General features: G+C 34.6%; 1 protein-coding gene across 5 annotated transcripts in view; it reads left to right on the top strand.

Annotated features, from left to right (window-relative positions):
- The window catches only part of SENP7 (SUMO specific peptidase 7), a 162679-nt gene that overhangs the window by 88927 nt on the left and 53564 nt on the right, over positions 1–20188 (top strand). For all 5 annotated transcript variants that reach the window (XM_064585083.1, XM_064585246.1, XM_064585171.1 and 2 more), the window contains 2 exons: positions 8648–8845; positions 16916–17110. In XM_064585083.1, the coding sequence (XP_064441153.1) occupies positions 8648–8845; positions 16916–17110 (393 nt within the window). The remainder of the gene's footprint in view (positions 1–8647; positions 8846–16915; positions 17111–20188) is intronic.

Genomic DNA, 20188 nt, shown 5'->3' with positions numbered 1-20188 from the left:
GCACATACCTTCCTCATACGTCTTTTTCTTGTGAAGTGTTCAAATATTTTGTCCATGTAGAGAAAAACCTTTTTCCTCTACCCTTCTCAGTTCTCTGGCTGAGGCCCTGCAAGTTAGACTGACAAAATACAGATTTATTAGACAAAAACAGAGTTTACTAACACATGCAATGTGCATCTATGAGGTAGATATTCTGTGATGAGTAACGCAAAGGGGTAGATACAACTTGGGCTTATGTAGTGTCTAACAGTGAATAATAGATTTCTAGAGAAGTGACAAGACAAAGGAAAAAGTTTTGAGACTTCCAACAATGGCAGACTATGGGAAAGTAAATATATGGAGGAAACTAATGGAAAATAAAGTTTAGGCTTGTTATGTAGATTCCATCTCTGAGCTCCTAAGAATTTCTAGTGATGAATAGCATTTAGGCAAGTGGTACGTGGACAAAGATTTTTTTTTTTGGCATTTGCTGTTTCTCAGTTGTCTTCAGTTCAAAACAGCCCTTGTGCCAAAGTGACACATTTTGGGGTGGCATATTCTGATATCCTACACCCATTGGTTTTGAAGGACAAGAAATGCTCTCAAATCATGAAAAAAGAAATTAAAACACTGCTTTTATTCTGGCTAGTTTCCAGAACCAAAAAATAGGACTCCAAGTTTTGAGAAATGATTGTTTTTTCTGATTTCTCATTTTTTTTTTAGCCAAGTTATATAGTTAATTCATATTTATATATTCATTGAGTAAACTGCTTTTGTTAAAAATCATAATTAAAAATTTTGAAATTTTTTAAAAAAGATTTTATTTATTTATTAGAGAGAGAGAGCAGGAGTGGACGGGAGGGGCAGAGAGAGAGAGAGAGAGGCTCAGGGACTTGATCCCAGGACCCTGAGATCATGACCTGAGCTGGTGTCAGATGCTTAAGTGACTGAGGCACCCAGGCGCCTCCCTAAAATTTGTACTTTTTAAGAAAACCTAGAATATGTGTTTTGTTCATAGGCAAAAATAATTGATTTTTTCTGCTGTAGTTATGCTGAATTTTCCTATAATTAGAAGTTTTCAAATGTATAAAATAGTACTCTAGAAAAAATATAGTGGTTTTTTTTATTTCTAGGAGTAATATTTTTTAGACTCTGAGTGCATAGATCAGTAATTATTTCCCTTGTAAATGAAATTAGATTGGGTCCTTGAACAACGTGGGGTTTAGTGGTGCCAACCCCTTTGCTCAGTAGAAAACCTGCATTTAACTTCCAACTCCAAAAACTGAACTACTATTAGCCAATTGTTGACCAAAAACATGAACAGTTAACATATATTTTGTATGATCTATGTATTATATACTGTATTCTTAAAGTAAGCTTGAGAAAAGACAATGTTGTTAAATCATAAGGAAAGGAAAAATACAATTAGAGTACTGTACTGTGTATTCATCCAAAAAAGTCTTTATATAAGTAGACCTGCACAATTCAAACCCATGTTGTTCAAAGGTCAACTGTAAATTAATAGTAGTATAATGGTTGAGAGCTTAGAGAGGGATATTTCCTAAAGTAGATAATTAGATACTTTTAAAAAGCCTAGGCAAGTACTTTAGCAGGAATGGTATATAGAATGTTGGGTTAGGTAGAGTTCTCTGTTTAGCTGTTCTCTATTCTTTATTTATACTGCAAAATGTAATGCACCTACCAAAAAGATAAATAAAAGGAAAACAATAAATTATTTATTATAATTTAAAATTTTATATAAGGCAAATATACTTTGGTAACTACCACTACAGAATAGAAAACTACCACAGAAGTTTTCTTGTGCCTTTGCAGTTATAACTCCTTTTCTCTCCTTTAAAATCAACCTGTTGGGATGCCTGGGTGGCTCAATCAGTTAAACATCTGCCTTCAGCTCAGGTCATGATCCCAGGGTCCTGGGATCGAGTCCCACATCAGGCTCCTTACTCAGCGGGGAGCCTGCTTCTCCCTCTGCCTGCCGCTTCCCCTGCTTGTGCTCTCTCTCTCTCTCGCTGTGACAAATAAGTAAATAAAATCTTAAAAAAATAAAATCAACCTGTCTCCTGAATTTCTTACCTTTTTTTTGGTATAGTATTTCTACTTAAGTGTGGTTTCCAAAATATAAAGTTTAGGTTTTATTTTGTATGATTTGAATGTTGTCCTTCACCCTTAATTTCTATTCCAGTATCCATAGAAGTCTTATGGTATTTAAATGTAGAAATTAAACATTTTTTATCTTAATATTTTGGGGAAAAAAGAAAATATTAAGGTAAAAATGTTTAATTTTTAAAAAAGTGTTCTGACTTGTGCTTTAGGGTGTTACTAGTCAGCCAAATTACAATTATACAATAAAGCCAAATATATAAACATGAAATAAATATTTTCCCCAGAGAATCTCAATTGTCTTTTTCATTTAGAGTCACATTATTAGAACAATCAGTAAAATGAGCAATGGTTTATTATTTTCCAACATAAATTCTTTTTTTAAAAAAAGATTTATTTATTTATTTGAGAGAGAGATTTATTTATCTATTTTAGAGTGAGTGGAGGGAGGGGCAGAGGGATTGGGAAGAGAAAATCTCAAGCAGACTCCCATTGAGCAAGGAGTTCAGAATCACAGGGGCTCGATTTCTCGACCCATGAGATCCTGACCTGAGCCGAAACCAAGAGTTGGTCACTCAACCGACTGAACCACCCTGGTACCTCTCCAACATAAATTCTTAATTGGTCTGGGTGAATAGAAAAATGGCTTTTTCCAACATTGGATATTTTCATATTTAAAATTGTTAAAATTACCATTGAGATAATTTTCCAAATAATTCAGCAAATTACTAATTTTCACTAGTTTTCCTGTTAGACCAGAAGTGTGCCATATATATCCTTAAGATTTTATAAATATTTTTATTTTATCACTTAGAATTTTAAGCTGTACCCTTGTAAAAGCTTTTATTTATTTATTTACTTTTTTTTTTTTAGAGAGGGAGAGCATGCACAAGCGGGGAGGGAGGGGCAGAAGGAGAGGGAGAGAGAATCTTAAGCAGGCTTTACTCCCAGTGCAGAGCCAGATGCGGGGCTCAGTCTCACCACCCTGAGATCATGACCTGAGCCAGAATCAAGAGTCGGCCGCTTAATGGACTGAGCCACCCAGACGCCCCTCTTGCAAAATCTTTTATTTTTATTTATTTTTTTTAAATTAACATGTAATGTATGATTGGTTTCAGAGGTGCGGGTCTGTGATTCATTAGTCTTATATAAGATCCAGTGCTCATTATATCACATGCCCTCCTCAATGTCCATTACCTAGTTACTCCATCCCTCCATCCTGTTGCAAAATCTTTTAAATGAATAGTCTAATTTCCTAAATGTAAAAAATACATATTCACTAGTGAAGCGATAGTTTTTCGCTAGGTAAACCTGAACTATTGACCATTCTTTAAGAAAGTTAATTAGTTGACATTTCTTTTCATATGAATAGTGCTTGCTTTGTATAGAAAATAGAAATAAAGGGGTACCTGGGTGGCACAACCTGTTATGCTTCCTACTCTTGGTTTTCACTTGGGTCCTGATCTCAGGGTGGTGAGATCAAGCTCCACATTGGGCTCTGGGCTCAGCAGGAGTCTGCTTGAGATTCTTTCTTCCTTTCCCTCTGTCCTTCCCGCTCTCTCTCTTTCTCTCAAATAAATATTTTTTATTTGACAGAGAGAGACACAGCAAGAGAGGAAGCACAAGCAAGGGGAGTGGCAGAGGGAGAAGCAGGCTTCCCTCTGAGCAGGGAGCCTGATGCGCGGGACTCGATCCCAGGACACTGGGATCATGACCTGAGCCGAAGGCAGATGCTTCACCGACTGAGCCACCCAGGCGCCCCTAAGTAAATAAATCTTAAAAAAAAAAAAAATGAAGACAAGTAGAAAAAAGAAAATAACACAGAGATAGCTAGCTATCTTAAAATTTAAAGTAGAAGATTTTAAGAGACTAATAAGTAACATTTGCTAAAGTGGCTTTACCTTGGTTTAATTAACCATTCTGCTGTTTCTTGGCATTGAAGGTTGCTTTTCACTTGCTGCTTTTATAAATTATACCATGATGAATATCTCTGTGCATAAATTTTTCCCTTGTATTTCATACTTTTCTTGACATAGGATTCCAGACATGGGATTATTTTGTCAAGAGTATAATAAACACTCCTATGCATCCCTCATCTAGATTCCCCAGTTGTTAACTTTTTTTTTTTAAAGATTTTTAATTTTTTTATTAGACAGGGAGAGAGTACAAGCAGGGGGAGCGGCAGGCAGAGGGAGAGGGAGAAGAAGGCTCCCTGCTCGGCAGGGAGCCCTGTGTGGGGCTCGATCCCAGGACCCCGGGATCATGACCCGAGCCAGAGGCAGACACTTAACCGTCTGAGCCACCCAGGCGCCCCCCAGTTGTTAACTTTAATCCACACTTGCCTTCTTTTAGTCTCTTCATACATGCATGAAAGTGCATATCACATATACACATGTGGAGATAAAAATATAATATACATTTTTCCTAGAAACATTTGAAAGTAGAATTTCAACCTGCATTTCCTAAGAACAAGGACATTTTCTTAACCAACTGAGCCACCCAGGTGCCCTTTTTTTTTAAGATTTTATTTATTTATTTGAACAAGGACATTTTCTTAAATATTACCACAGTATATTATGAAGAAATTTAATAATAATTTTATTTTGTTATCTAATATAGAGTCTAGAATTAATCAGAATTTCCTAAATGTCCCCAAAATATTTTTTATTACTTTTAAAAAAAATTATTACTATATTTTTTAGAGAGGGAGAGAAGATAGAGGGGTGGGAGGAAGGGTAGAGGGAGAGGGAAAGAGAATCTTAAGCAGGCTCCATTCTCAATGTGGATCCCAATGCAGGGCTCAGTCTCACAGCCCTGAGATCATGACCTGAGCTGAAATCAAGAGTCGGATGCTTAACCGACGGAACCACCCAGGCACCCCTATTTTGTTACTTTTTAAAATATAGGATCAAATTGAAGTGTATGCATCATATATTTTGGTTATTAAGTCTCATTAGGCTCTTTTTTTTTTTTTTTAAAGATTTTTATTTATTTATTTGACAGAGAGATAGAGAGAGAGCACAAGTAGGCAGAGCGGCAGGCAGAGGGAGAGGGAGAAGCAGGCTCCCCGCCGAGCAGGAAGCCCGATGCGGGACTCGATCCCAGGACTCCAGGATCATGACCTGAACCGAAGGCAGCCGCTTAACCGACTGAGCCACCCAGGCACCCCTCTCATTAGGCTCTTAATCTTAGAATAACCCTGTCTGTCTTGTTTATTAGAAATCATGACACTGACTTTTTTGAAGAGTTTAGGCCAGTTGTCTTGTCTAATGTCCTATATTCTAGACTTTTATGATTTATCTGGGTTCGTCCTCATGGATTAGATAGATTCACCTTAAATTTTTGGCAAAAATACTTCATAGCTGAGGTCATTTGCTTATTGCATCATATCAGAGGATACATAAGGTTTGCTTGTCCCCCTGTTGATGATTCTACATTTGATGATTGGTTAAGGTGGTAGCTGTCAGATTTCTTATAAAGTTGCCTTTCTCTTTTGTAGTTAATAATCACCTGTGAACCTAATTATCTTTTTTTTTGCATTGGGCTGACACAAAGGTGGCTGTGCAGTGGTGGAAAAAAAATCACAAAACAGAGTATATTTGTAGCATTATAAATTCATGGTTATTAATCTTACTGGATGCCTAAAGTGCAAGATAGTCCTACTGTGTTTCTCTAATCTGCTTGTGTTCTCCCTCTCCACAGTGATGATTTGAAATCTTTCTCTTCTCAAGCCTTTGTTCCTTTACCTTTCCTATCACTTTGAAAAGGTGATCTTTGTTCCTTTTACTTCCTGGAGGAAGGAATGGGAATGCTCTTCTTCCATCATAAATTAGCATAGTGGAGAAGTTAAAAGTGCTGGCAGTAGAGTTGAGAGTGTATGGTTTTGGATCCTACTTTTACTACTCACCCATTTTACTTTGGGCTTAGTTATTAATCGTTCTATCTTGGTCTTAATTGCAGAAGAATTACCATTGTACCTCATAGAGTAGTTGTGAGGTTTAAATGAAGTAAATCATTGGAAAATGGTTAGCATAGTAACTGGTATATAGTGTATGTTAAAAAATATTAGCTCTTACCATTTCTTAAGAAATTTACTGTGTTAATTATTCTGTCTTTTTATCTTCAGCCTCTCCTATTCTGTTGACCTCTTCCTTAGGCACTTAAACTTACAGAGATGTCTTCTGTCTTAACTAACTAATGAACCAATTACTAAGAAAACTTTTCCTGCATCTCACGTTTGTCTTGAGCTCTTGTTCTGTATCCCCCTTTCAGTCATACGTCAGCTGCCTACATTTGCTATATCCCTTTCCTCCTTTTCCATTTACTCATCCCACTGTATTCTGTTTCTGCTCCCACCATTCCACTAAACTGCCCCTGATAAAGTCACTGTTACCTCTCTAAATTCATTTTTATAATGCTTAACCTTAGTGCTTCCATTTCATTCTTCATAAGACATCAAAGTGATCTTTTAATAATGCAGCTGTGAGCTCATCATTCTTTTGTTAAAACTAGTGAATTTCTATTATTCTTGACATAAAATCTCAAATCATTAATATAGTTCATCGGTCCTGCCTAACTGTCCATCCTTATCTTGTACAAATTTCCTCTTCAGTCTAAGCAGTTGAGCCAGGTAAGTCCTTTGATTTTCTTCAACAAGCTTTACTCATATCAGATCATTTGTATTTTGTCCCCCTTTTTGGACTGCTCTTTATTTTCCACCTGTTTCTTTTGGATAGTGTCTAGCTTCAGCTCAAAGGTCGTATTTTAGGTAAAATCTTCCTTGATCTAGTTTAGAAGAAGTGCATTCTCTGTACTTTAACTTCATATCACTCATCACAATTGTAATTAAGTAATTAATTGAGTGGTTCTTCTCTGGAATGTAAGCTCCATGAAGGCAGGCCCTGCAACCATCTTGTTTGTTACTGAATCTCTAGATTCTGCTAGTACAGTTGTTTTGCTAGAAAGTATTTGGTAAGTATTTGTTGAATGAAGAATGAATTATTTATTCATAGACATATCACTTATCTCTTTATTATTTAATGATAATTCTAAAATCTATAGATTAAAAAACAATTTTTTTAACTCAAAGTATTTGGAGTTTCAGTGCATTCTATGGAGGTTTCCTGAAGACTTATACTGCCTCCTTCCAGATGGTCTGAAGATAGCCCAAAGTGGCAGCTGCAAACAAGTGATGTCTTTGAGACTTAGTTTATCTTTCATTTATTTTCTAAGTAAGCTCTAGGCCCAACTGGGGGCTTGAACTCATGACCCCAAAATCGGGAGTTGCATGCTTTACCAACTGAGCCAGCCGGGCACCCCAAGATCTGTTTTATCTTTAAAATATATGAGCACTTTGCTTTGTTTCTTAATATTCTTTCTTTCTTTCTTTTTTTTTTACGATTTTTAAGTAATCTTTACACCCAATGGGACTCAAACTCATAACCCTGAGATTAAGAGTCACATATTCCACCAGCTGAGCCAGCCAGGCACTCCTGTTTTTTAATATTCTTATATATGTTAAAGAAACAATGCTAAAATGGGCCCAGGCAATAGAATAGACACTCTTCTGATTAAACATGTCCAATTCAGACATTTCTCATTTGACATTGTTTTGAGTCCATTTGGTAGCCTGTGCACACTACTGCAAGAACTATTATTCTCTGGTTCCAGAACTGAACACAGTTCTTCAAGTATTATCAGCAAAAGATATATTGAATGAATAATGGCCAAAATGTAGTGAGGCAAAAAGCTGGAGCTGCTTGCATTTATCAGTTTTGGTTTTGAAAAGGGTATAGGTACAGTAAAAGTAAATGTTTTAAATTGACCTATTTGTAGAAATAAGGTAAAATTAAGTCTATATCTTAAGACTATGAAGACATAAGACTGTGTAGACTTAATTGAGACTGTAGATGATAAAATGTTTCACCTTTAGTTTTAAAGATTTTATTTTTAGAGAGAGAGCGTGAGCACGTGTGAGCAGGGTGAGGGACAGAAGGAGAGCTAGAGAATCTCAAGCAGACTTGCACTGAGTGCGGATCCCCATGCGGGGCTTGATTTCATGACCCTGAGATCATGACCTGAGGCAAAATCAAGAGTCAGACGCTTAACCGACTGAGCCACCTAGGCGCCCCTCACCTTTACTTTTAATAATGCTTTCCTAATCAACAAATACTAAAAACACAATTAGAGTGCAGAAAGTGGTTGCCTCCCGTGGTGAGTTATGCAGATGTGTATTGTTGTTTCACTGAAAGTATAAATAGGCACAGATGGGTTATCATGAATCCCAGCAGCTATACATGTGTGTGGCCACGGTTGTAGTATACCAGACAGAATTCTGAAGAAAATTCCAGTTTAAGTAAAATAGACTTTACTTTTTAATATATATTTGAGAATGGTTAAGCAAATATTTTACTTATTACTCTAGTTAATTGATTGAAGAACTGAAATCGAGAATTTCTGGAGGTTTTCTTTTGGTATAGTTTGTGATTACTTCATGTATTATACAATGTTTAGTACTTTATGTTTTAATTATTTATGTGTGTAACAGGCAACTCAAAGTTGTGTTGACGAATGTCCTATGGACGGATTTAGGACGAAAATTCAGAAAGACCCTACCTAGAAACGATGCTAATTTATGTGATGCCAACAAGGTGCAATCAGACTCATTGCCTTCGACATCTGTTGACAGCCTAGAGACATGTCAAAAATTAGAACCTCTTCACCAAAGCCTTAATTTATCTAAAAGGTATGTTGTTCAGTATTGATTTTGTTCAACCTACCACATTGAAATAGTAGAAGTCCAATAATCTTAAAATTGTTAAGATTGTTGGAAATGATTTTTAAGAAAATCTGCATATACAGGTATGCCCCACTCTAATCTTAAAGCTGACAATCTCAATTTACAAAGTTAATGATAGTTTTGCACTTCATTAAGTTGACATAAAATTATTTTTAAAGCCAAGTATCTTAGTACATTTAACTTACTCTATAATGTGATTCACATATACATATTTTTAGAGATTCATTTATGATATAAAATGAAGATACATATATAGATAGATAGGTAAGGACCCAGTTTAAATAACATATGAAAGGTATGCTAGAATGGAGAAAATAAAGAAAAGTATATATACTTATCTATTTATGTCTTGACAGAGTTTACAGAATTAATAGTTCATTTTTATTTTCTGCATCTTTAGCATACCTATTAAATATTATTTAAGTCCTTGCCACTTTTGACTTTGTGAGCTTTCTTGTATTTTACATGCATTTTTAAAAAAAGGAGCTGATATTGAAATATTACCCCAGATTTTTAGTAATAAATATACAGTTTAATTTAGAAAATAAGACCAGTTTTATTTTATATTTTTTAAAGGAATTGTGTATGGAGTTTGGAATTAGCTCTGGGAATTTGTGATCTGTAACATAATATTTTTAATGTGTCATTTACAGTTTTAACCCTTAAATGAATATGTTTTGAGGAAAGTACTTTGCTTTCAATTAGAATAACTTGTCATTAGCTAGGTAGTGCTTTGGTTATATGGTGTGTAATCTAAATGGTAGTATATAAGTGCTTTAAGCCAAGTCCAGATAAAAACTGCTAACTTTCCACACAGTTATTTAAAAAATAGAAGTAGATAGCTGTATATTAATTTTAAAGGAAGACACTTCTTTAAAAAAAGGCCAAAACAAAAAGCTAAGAAAATGAATTTCCTTATTAGATCATACCTGATATAAATTTAACTGTCTAAGGCACCCTAAATCTTAGAGTCAGTCAGGTAGGGGCTGGATTATATGTTCATGAAACTGAAATGTAGTATGAAGTTCAAAGTCCCAATAAGATTCTAATTTGGTTTTTACTGTGTGTGTGTGTTTGTGTGTGTGTATGTGTGTGTGTGTTTGTGTGTTTTCCTTTCACTTCCTGGGGTGAACTACCAGCTAGTCCAGACCTTTTCTCCCAGCTCCAGGGGTCCTAAATTGAACTTGTTCCAAAGTGAATGCATTGTCTTTGTTCTTAGACTTACTCCTATTTCTGTATCCCCTCTCTGTCTGAGTATATGACTCCTCTTTCTCTCATATCCTTTATATCCAGTCATTTTTCATGTGTAGTTATTTTTGCCTCCTAAATCTGTCTTGAAATGATCTCTTCTCCATTTTTATTGCCACTGCCCCAGTCAAGCCACGATAACTTTGCGCCTTTATTACTATGATAGTATTGGGCTTCCTGTGTTTGGTGTTTTTGTTTTTTTTTCTTGAATATTTCTCTATATTGTTGCTAAGTTATTCATTCTGAAAGGCAGATGTTACTTTTTGCTCTCTAGTTTAACATCTATCTTTCTGTGGCTCCATATAACCTCCAGGATAAAGCTCAAACTCCTTAGCTTAGCATACAAGGCCCTTAATGATCTCACCTTTGTCTATCTCTAGCTTTGTGTCTGTCTCTTCCACATTCATAACTGAGCTTTAGTCTCTAGGGAACTAGAGGTAGCTCAGTGAATGTCCTATTTTATACCTTTGAGCTCATGCTGTTTGTTCTCTTATTTTGGAAACAATTCTCCTTTTCCCTTTTACCGACATCTTTTAGTCTTCAACATTGAATTCATATGCCATCTTTTTGGGATAGTTTCCTTGATTCCACACCCTAATTTGTGTTTAATCCTGTTTTTTCTCTTGTTAAGCAGCCTGGTCATATATCATAGTACTTATCAAACTATTTAGTTTCTCTGCCTCCCTGATAGTAAGCTTCACAAGGGCAGCAACTACATTTTATTATTTTTACTCTGATACTAATACCTGGGCACATTGCTGGGTGCATAACTGAATACCCAATCAATTTTTGCTGAATTCAAGGAAGAGGTTGCTTCTCAGCAGAATTACATCTCCTGTCTCTTTGACTGAAATGTATTTTCATCCTTTAGAACCAGTTATTTGTTCTGTAATTTTGGTGACAACCAGAAAAAGAGATATTACAAGCTTCAAATAAGAACATTGGAGAACAGTTTAAAGGTATAGGTTTGGGTAATGTTTTCTGTATAGGACTTGCTATGTGGAATAGGAGACTTATTCTTTCTTCAGTCTTTGCTTAATGTTAACATGATGCTTTTTGTCTTATTTTCATTTTTACTTAGGTAGGACCTCATTTCAGAGAGATGAAAGGGAGGAAAATTTATTTTTGGCTTTTAATTTCATCTTAAATTAAACTATTAAGTAAACCAAAATTACTCATTCAGTCACCAAAATGACATTTTTTTTTTTAGAAATTTTATTTGCATTTTAGGATCTAAACCATTTTATTTTATTTTATTTTTTAGAAAGATTTTATTTATTTGATAGAGAGAGAGATAGTGAGAGCAGGAACACAAGCAGGGGGAGTGGGAGAGCGAGAAGCAGGCTTCCTGCCGAGCAGGGAGCCCGATGTGGGACTCGATCCCAGGACCCTGGGATCATGACCTGAGCTGAAGGCAGACGCTTAACGACTGAGCCACCCAGGCGCCCGGATCTAAACCATTTTAGATGGTCCTTTTATGTCAGGACAATTTAGCCTTTTAATTTCTTGGTAACATTGAGAAGAAAAACAGAAAACATAATCCAAATCCATCTTCTTAAATAATGAAGAAAAGGGTCAAGAGTTTTAGAAATATCAAAGTACCAGTATGTGGAATGTACAAATTTCTGTTTAAATAAGTAAACAGTATTTTAGTGTATATTTTATATCCATGTGTGATTCACATCTATTTTCCTGAGAGATAACTTTCAGACATTTATAAACCTTGGTCATTAGGCAAGAAAGAACCTACTGGGACACATATACAAGGCTTTTGAGAAGATAAACTTTCTTTCTCCTCTTTTCATCAGTTGGCACCAGGAAATTATTAGAGAAATATGGAGACAGTGTACCCATCTTTCATTAAGAAGAGTTAGGTCCCAGTTCTTGGAATATCCCTAATTATATTTATTCATTTTCTCTTAAATTTACACGTTTGAAGTTTTAAAAAATTACATAATTTAGTTATTGTGATGGTAAGACTTTTTGGATACTATAGTATTTCTGGCACCTTAAGATTTCTTTAAGCCAGTGTAGTGTAATTTTAGTTGAGTGACAATTTATTCACTTAAAATTTAGCTTAGTAAAAGAAAAGAGCAAATTTAGAAAATCTATGAATCACTTTTAAGAATTATTGAGCAATTAAAATTGTTTTCTCTACATAGCTTAAACTGATTTAGAAAGTATGTTTTGAATTATATCATTGAGATAAGAATGGATTTATGAGAACCCTGTAAAATGTCACATAATACAGTTTTAGAAAGGCATTCATCTAAATGAAAACTAAATTAGTACTGTAATTTTTTGCTTGCTGTAGCTTTATTACCAGATACAATTATGTTGTCTTTCAACAAGCGCTGCATCTCTTTAACAATTTGCTTTTAACATGAAGTTTATATTAATAGCTCCTACCAATTTTTCTCATTTATTAAATTATTTGAATCTTACATTTACCTTGCTACTTATGCTGGTAAGGACTCCACAATTTATAATTGAAAAAATTAAGAATCAGAGAAAATAACCATGCAGAGAAATAATCAATAAATGGCATTAATTCACAGGCCAGTATACTTTCTGCTTGATCTCACTGCATTGCAAAATTTGTTTCTGCTTTGGTTTAGCATATTATATTTTGAAATGTGATTTCATAATATTAGTAAATAAACTTAAATAAATGCCATTTTATTTTACTTACTGTTATTACTTACATACTCAGGAAAAAAAAATTGGATAGTCTGTGAAATGACAGTTTTTTGGTCCTTTCTTCCATATTGAGTTAGTGTGAAAGATGAAATATACACCTTTATATATTTCTTGTGAAAATTCAGAATCTTTTGAAATTCTGACTAGCCATGAAATTTCCATGGCAATGCTAACTTAAATAGTTGTATACCAAAAGATGGCTTAGGTATTATGAACTTAGTCATCAGTATAAAGATTTGTATTCTCTAAGGCTCTCACACAGAACTCTGTTTCTTCAAGGTACCCAAATTACATGAGTTGCAAATAGTTGATGAAAGATGTTTGGGATATGGCCGTGGTGTACTATAGGCATTGCTAACTATTTAGTTATGTACTTTTTTTTTTTTTAAGATTTTATTTATTTATTTGACAGAGAGAGACACACCGAGAGAGGGAACACAAGGAGGGGGAGTGGGAGAGGGAGAAGCAGGCTTCCCGCGGAGCAGGGAGCCGCCGAGCAGGGAGCCCGATGCGAGGCTCAATCCCAGGACCCCCAGGATCATGACCTGAGCCGAAGGCAGACGCCTAATGACTGAGCCACCCAGGCGCCTCGAGTTATGTACTTTTCTAATAAGATGTTTTCATCAAGATTGCAGAGTATGATAAATTAGGACAGTTAAGGACCATTTGAAAGGATAATTTATAACTTTGAGGAAGACTTCAATAATAGGAAAATAAAAGCGAGTTTCCTTTTACTATGTATTTACTATGTGCCAGGACTTGTACTAACTGCTTTACATCTAATATCTCATTTCATTTTAACTTTGTAAGGTAGATTTTCTCCTAATTTTAGAGATGAGAAGATCAATGCTAAGAGGAAAAATTATGGTAAATAACTTGACTAAGTTATATTATTAGGTGCTGAAATCAGAACCTGATCCTATTTTTGTCTGACTCTAGAGTCATTGTTCTTGATTCTTGTACCACAGTGCTTTTCACTCTTCTGAAATTTAGCTTTTTTCATAAGTAAAGCAGGAATTGGGACTTTATGACATATTTTCTATGATATCTAAATTATTGACCTTTAAATATTCTACTTATTCTTTAATTTTTTTCTTGGGGCATTTTGTTAACATTCTAAGAATGCTATCTCATTGAAAGGTATACTGCTGCTGAGATAGTGCTTTGACCTTCTGATAGCTTAAAAGGCCCTCCAGGGTTCTTGTGCTTTAGAGATGCAGGTTCTACTGCAGTTTGGTATATAATCTTTTCACATGGATTTTGGGTCAATTTTGATATTTTTCTCTTTTAGGACAGATTTTCAGCTGTTTGTTTAACTTAAAAGGTTTTATTTATCCTCCAAGATTCTTTTTTCATATCTTCTTTGCTTTTTGCTTTCTTTAAATCTAGTGGCAAAATAAACTATACAAGAATATGGTGATCATTTATTACTGAGAAGAGAACTCTGATCTTTAAAATTTACCATTTGCTTGCTGATATTTGTACTTTTTGTTGTTGTTGATTATTGTCTTTAACACTTTGTACAGAAGTATTCTTTTATGGAATCCATCTCTTCTGTTTGTAGAGACAGCTTTTTTTAGGGACTCAACATTTTAAAACATACATAAACATATTATAGTCAGGCATTTAAACAGATACTAAATGAGAGCTGACATTTCTTTGATGTGTTTCCTTATGTGCCCTAAATTTTCTCTTTACTGAAATGCTACAGTTTTTAGATTATTTTTATTATAAACCAACCACATTTTAGAATTCAGTAATGATAGGGGACCATAAAAAGAGTATATTATCAATTCTTAAAATGAGTTATCAATTTTTCAGATTCTCTCATATCTTAAAAGTAAGTAAAATTTATTTACATTAAGGTATTTACAAAAGAGATAATTCTAACCTGAATAAAATTATATCTGCTACTATTTCTGTACTTTCCCTAAAGTATCGAGAAACACAGATGAGTTTTCATTGAACTATAGTTGAAGTTTTTTGTTTTTTTGTTTTTTTTTTAAGATTTTATTTACTGGGGTGGCTGGGTGGCTCAGTTGGTTAAGCAACTGCCTTCGGCTCAGGTGATGATCCTGGAGTCCCTGGATCGAGTCCCGCATCGGGCCCCCTGCTCGGCAGGGAGTCTGCTTCTCCCTCTGACCCTCCCCCCTCTCATGTGCTCTCTCTCATTCTCTCTCTCTCAAATAAATAAATAAAATCTTAAAAAAAAAAAAGATTTAATTTACTTATTTGACAGAGAGAGACACAGCGAGAGAGGGAACACAGGCAGGGGGAGTGGGAGAGGGAGAAGCAGGCTTCCCGCCGAGCAGGGAGCCCAATGCGGGGCTCGATCCCAGGACCCTGGGATCATGACCTGAGCCAAAGGCAGATGCTTAACGAGTGATCCACCCAGGTACCCCTAGTTGAAGTTTTTTTTAGTGATTTATTTCATAGCAATTTCTAGTGTGAGGTCAGATAAAAGAAATCTTGAGACTCCTTTCTGGTCCTATATTGCCTCCATTCCCACTTCAAATCAAGGATTTTAAAGAGGTTTCTCTCAGGCATCAAATACACAGAGCACACTGTAATAACTAGGATCCTTAGAGATTTAAATCTTAAGAGAAAGTAGAAAAATATCTCTGCCCTCCCTCACAATCAGTGGTTGTACTAGATGACAGACTTCCTTCCCCTTCTTTCTTCACTCAAACTCTGAGTTTAGAGAGTTGTATTTATGACTAGCCTTTGCTTTTACATCATATATACTACTTAATCATTGCAATACTTTTTTTGTGGAGGTTGTGCTGGAAAAGCATATTTTCAAAGATTTCCTGCAGTATCTATAGAAAAGCTCAGTTATCTGGATCCTTTGACAACTTAGTATTAAGGATATGTGTAATGGAATAAAATTAAGAAACCAAAAGATAATAGGCCCAGGTTCTTCTGCTAGAAGAGTTGTACCTTCAGCCATTTAACTTTTCTGAGCTTTGAGTTCTTCGTGTTTAAAATAAAGAGCAGACTGAAATTATTTTAAAGTTTTCCTAAGATCTGAAATCCCATTCTGTCTGGAACATAGTGTGAAAAGAACATAATGCCTCTATGCAGTAAAAATAAGGGAAAACCTCTAGGTACTACAGCAAATGTAACAAAGTACAGGGACGCTCAGGTTTCATTTAAATGGAAGTACTCAGGCTCTTTCTAAGTGTTTTCTGTTGTCTCTCACAAATGGTCAGTAAAGTGCTGCAAATGACATTGATAACAACAGTCAAGGAGAATATCTGATGAAGAGGAGATAGGAAAACTTAAAAAATACAGTAACAAGAACTAAGAACATTATAATTTGGTTTGGGTTGGTCAGTTCAGGGCCAAATAATTGCCGTAGGGCATCATTGCTGTGTGGCAAAGTATGTCAGTTGTTCATAATAACAATTGGCTAACCAAGAAAAGATTATATTTATCCTCTTCTGTTTAAGAAGATATCAGGCTTTTATATAGTACATTCGATGTAAACCCCACTAGTTTTAAAAAATTTGGAGGTTTAAAAATACACTTTAATTTTCTACACATTTGATTTATTGGCTCTTTCCTTGGTGCTGTTATATAAAGCATATATATTACCACCGGTATGTGTGCTGTTTCACTTATGGAATCTATCATTACCACAGGTGCATTCTGAATGATTTCTCTCCTGTTGGATTTAGCATTTCTCATTTGCCAGTTACAAGTATGTAATTATTTATCAAGAACTTTCTGTTGAATGAGAAGAATGAAGATTTCTTGAATTTGTTTGTAGTAATCTGTGTTTTTAATAAATACTGGAAAAGAAAAAGAATTTTTGAGAAAAATTGGTTAAAATTTTAAGCACCCCAGTGTGGCAGGCTAATCTGTGCCAATTTGTAAGACACAAGTACTTCTAGAAACATAAAAAGAATGTGTTCCTACAGCGTATTTATGGGCTGATTTCTAGACTGATATAGTTCTAATAGTTTACTTGTGCAAAGATGAAAATGTTTGAAAAGTCAACTTCCTAGAATACACTTTTTACTGCAAACCTCAGTACAGTACAGTGTTTGTTATTTTGTGTGACAGGATACCCAGAGTTATATTGACGAATGTCCTGGGAACGGAGTTAGGAAGAAAATACATAAAGACCTCCTCTGTAACTGAGGCCAGTTTGGGTGATACAGACAACTTGCAATCAGAGCAGCTTTCTTCATCATCTGATGGCAGCCTAAAATCTTGTCAAAATCTAAATCCTCACAAGAGCTCCTTTTTAACTGAAAGGTATGTTTAGTGATAACTTTACTCAAAATAAATATTATACTTATTCTAATGAGTCTCTATTCTTCCCCCATAGATGCGTTATTGCAAAAAGTGAGGGCAAATGTGCTCTGATGGCTAGTATGACTTTTGTCCCCTGGTGGCTTGAGATGGCTGTTGGAACCAGCAGTCTGTGGATAATAATCAGTTTCAAAAAGTACACTGTACTTGTGTTTTGGGAAAATAGATGTAGACTTTTAAGGAAAATTGAGTTACCTATTTCAGTATTTCAGTTTATTTGATATAATTGAAATCTATTCCTCTGAAATTTTTAAGTTCCTCTTCCTCCTCTGTTCTGTTTATCTGTCTGGCCATCTGTCAGTCTATCCATCCATTCATCTATCTCTCCATCTTGTTGTATTCATTGTTTTTATGTCTAGATTCTAAATTGTATTTGGCACCTAGTACTCAGGAGCTATTTTCTGATTGAATGGCTGAATGTGTTCCTCACAAAAATGGTTTGAGATAGTGAATTCTATTAACAACTATAGCTTACTGAGCCAGTAAGAGAAATGGAAATCTGAAGTTGCTTTTGTTTTAAGCTGTAGGAGATGCTCAGGTATGGACTGTAAATAAAAAAGAAATTGTGGGTAAAGCTAAGTTAGTCAGTTAGTAAGTACTACTAAATCTTTTAACTTTCATTTACCATGAACTTTTCTTTTTAATTTTCTGCCTTCAGCCAGTACAATAAATAGTTTTGATCTGAGTGAAACATTATTGATCCATTCTTCTTTTTTTTTTTTAATTTGCTCTCAATCATCCACAAGTAGCTTCTGTTTTGTATTTCTCTTGTAAGCCTAATTATGTTAAAGAGTATTATAGCTGCCTTTTTAAAGATCTGTAACAAATTTCTTATATTTCTAACACACTTTAGTTTTATAAACTGTTTATTTGATATGAACTTAAATATTTTACAAAATTTTTCTCCCTTTGGAGAATATTTTATGTTTCACATCACCTCTACCTAGTGAATCCTCGTTGACAGTTTTGACTTTATACTTTATTAGGTCTTTTTCTGAATTTGCTAGAGTTTCAGTGGCATTATTCAGTTACTCATGTATTTAATGTGTAAATTAATGTGTAATTAGAAATGTTAGACATGCTTAATCAGTTTGTACTATAGGTATTTATTTCTGCCTCTTCTACTAGACCATGAGCTCCTTAAGGAGAGACAGCATGTCTTAATTGCATTTATAACCAGTGCTTAGCTCAATATATATTTTAATTCTGTGCACTTGGGTAAATGTTTGTGTCATTTAATCTTGAGTTTTGGTTTTCTGAGTTGTAGGAAGAGAAATGACCTTTTTACATCACAAAATTGTTTATTCTCTTTTAATTAAATATCACATGTGAGAATTCTTTGTGCACATAAAGTATCATACAAATAAAAATGTTAATTGATGATACTTTCTATAGAAAAAGCCACTTATGTACTGTCACCATGGAATTCAGAAGACATCAGTGCACATTCATACTGTTAGGAAAAATAGCATTATCATGAGGATTCTATGGAACTATCAAATTGTAATCTGTACGGTATAGGCTTTATACCAATTTGGGGCCAAGATTTAATAATAAGAGGTCTAAAATTTCTGGGTGTTCTTAAAATCTGTTCAGTGAGAATGCTAGCTTTCCTCAAGTCCTTTCTAAATGGTTATGAAATTTCCAGGTGGTATTTGATGTGGGCTCTGAAAATTCATTCTCTTGGTGGTAATTTTTTTGACTGTTATATTTAGAATAGGCATAGACTTTGGAGTCAGACATCTGGATTCAGATCTTAGCAGTATTGCAAATGTGCTGATTTACCTTGGGCAAGTTACTTATTTTATCTTTAAAACAGAGGTAGTAACACACATCTTATAAGATTATTGTGCATATTTAAGGAGATAACTATGTGAAGTTCTTAATATAATGTCAGAAACTTAGTAAGTGATTAATAAATGTTAGTCATTATTTTTGTGTTTCTCTTATTGATGCTGCCATCAAAAGTACTATTACTGGTGCTGTAGTTGATGCTCCTGAAGTCTCTATGGTGAGGATGCCAGTATCTGATCCTGAGATCACTGCTACCCGTTACTATTACCAGTATTGCCAAGGCAGTTGTCACAGCCATACTAGTATTAGTGTGATTCTCTCTTCCCTTAAAATGAATTCGTTTTGAGGAGAATCCAGAGTGCCTCATGGAAATAAATTGCAGGTATGGCCATACCTATATTAAAACTGAATATAGCATGAACACAGGGTAGGCTCAAGGATGGGATTCTTGCTGTAACCAGCCTCCTCCCAGCCTGCCTATCTTAAAATCAGGAAGAGTAAATAGAAATTATTTAGATCTTGTGAGAAGACGTGATATTCTGACATTATTGTTATTGTCGTTATTGCGAAGAATGTGGTAAATATGCCAACTCTTTGTTACAAAGTTATAATGTCAATTAACAACTGAAAATTGGTGGGTAGGAGAATGGGGGTTATGACTGAAAATGAGGAAGTTTTCTCTGAAAATCTAGCACTTATGCCCTTGATAAAACCTATGGAAAAATGTTTTATAAAGGCTAAAAGTCTTATTTTAGCCTTAGCCTATCTTTAGTGTTCAGAACTGTTATTATTACTATAATGACAACTCGAATAGAATTTATGCAGGAAAAAAATACTGTATTTTATACCAAAAATGCAGGAATCATAAGAAAACACCAAGGGTGAAAAGGAGTTTGAATTAAAATGGTCTCTTTGAAGTAGCATATTTGTTTTTTCTAGATGGCAACTTATTATTTGAAAATACAGAAATTTATTAAGCTTTCTATTACTCCTTTAAAAACTTAACTAATATTTATTAAGTCTTTATTATGATATTACACTGTGATAAATGCTATACCTATACTAACTTATTTAGTATGGGGTTGAATTTTATCTCAGTCTATTTGTTTAACTTCTTTCTCTATGCCTCAGTTTACCTCATCTGTAAAATAACATAATAATGCCTAGGTATGCTGGAGAGTAAATGAGAAAATTTGCTTTTCTCTTGTAACTTGATAGTTTGCCAAT

The sequence above is a fragment of the Mirounga angustirostris genome, unplaced genomic scaffold, assembly GCF_029215605.1.
Source record: "Mirounga angustirostris isolate CCGP_5_RB_7025 unplaced genomic scaffold, mMirAng1.0.hap1 SCAF_1, whole genome shotgun sequence".
Lineage (NCBI taxonomy): Eukaryota > Metazoa > Chordata > Mammalia > Carnivora > Phocidae > Mirounga > Mirounga angustirostris.
The sequence above is the reverse complement of the archived record's forward strand: the minus strand, read 5'-3'. Positions and strand labels throughout refer to the sequence as shown.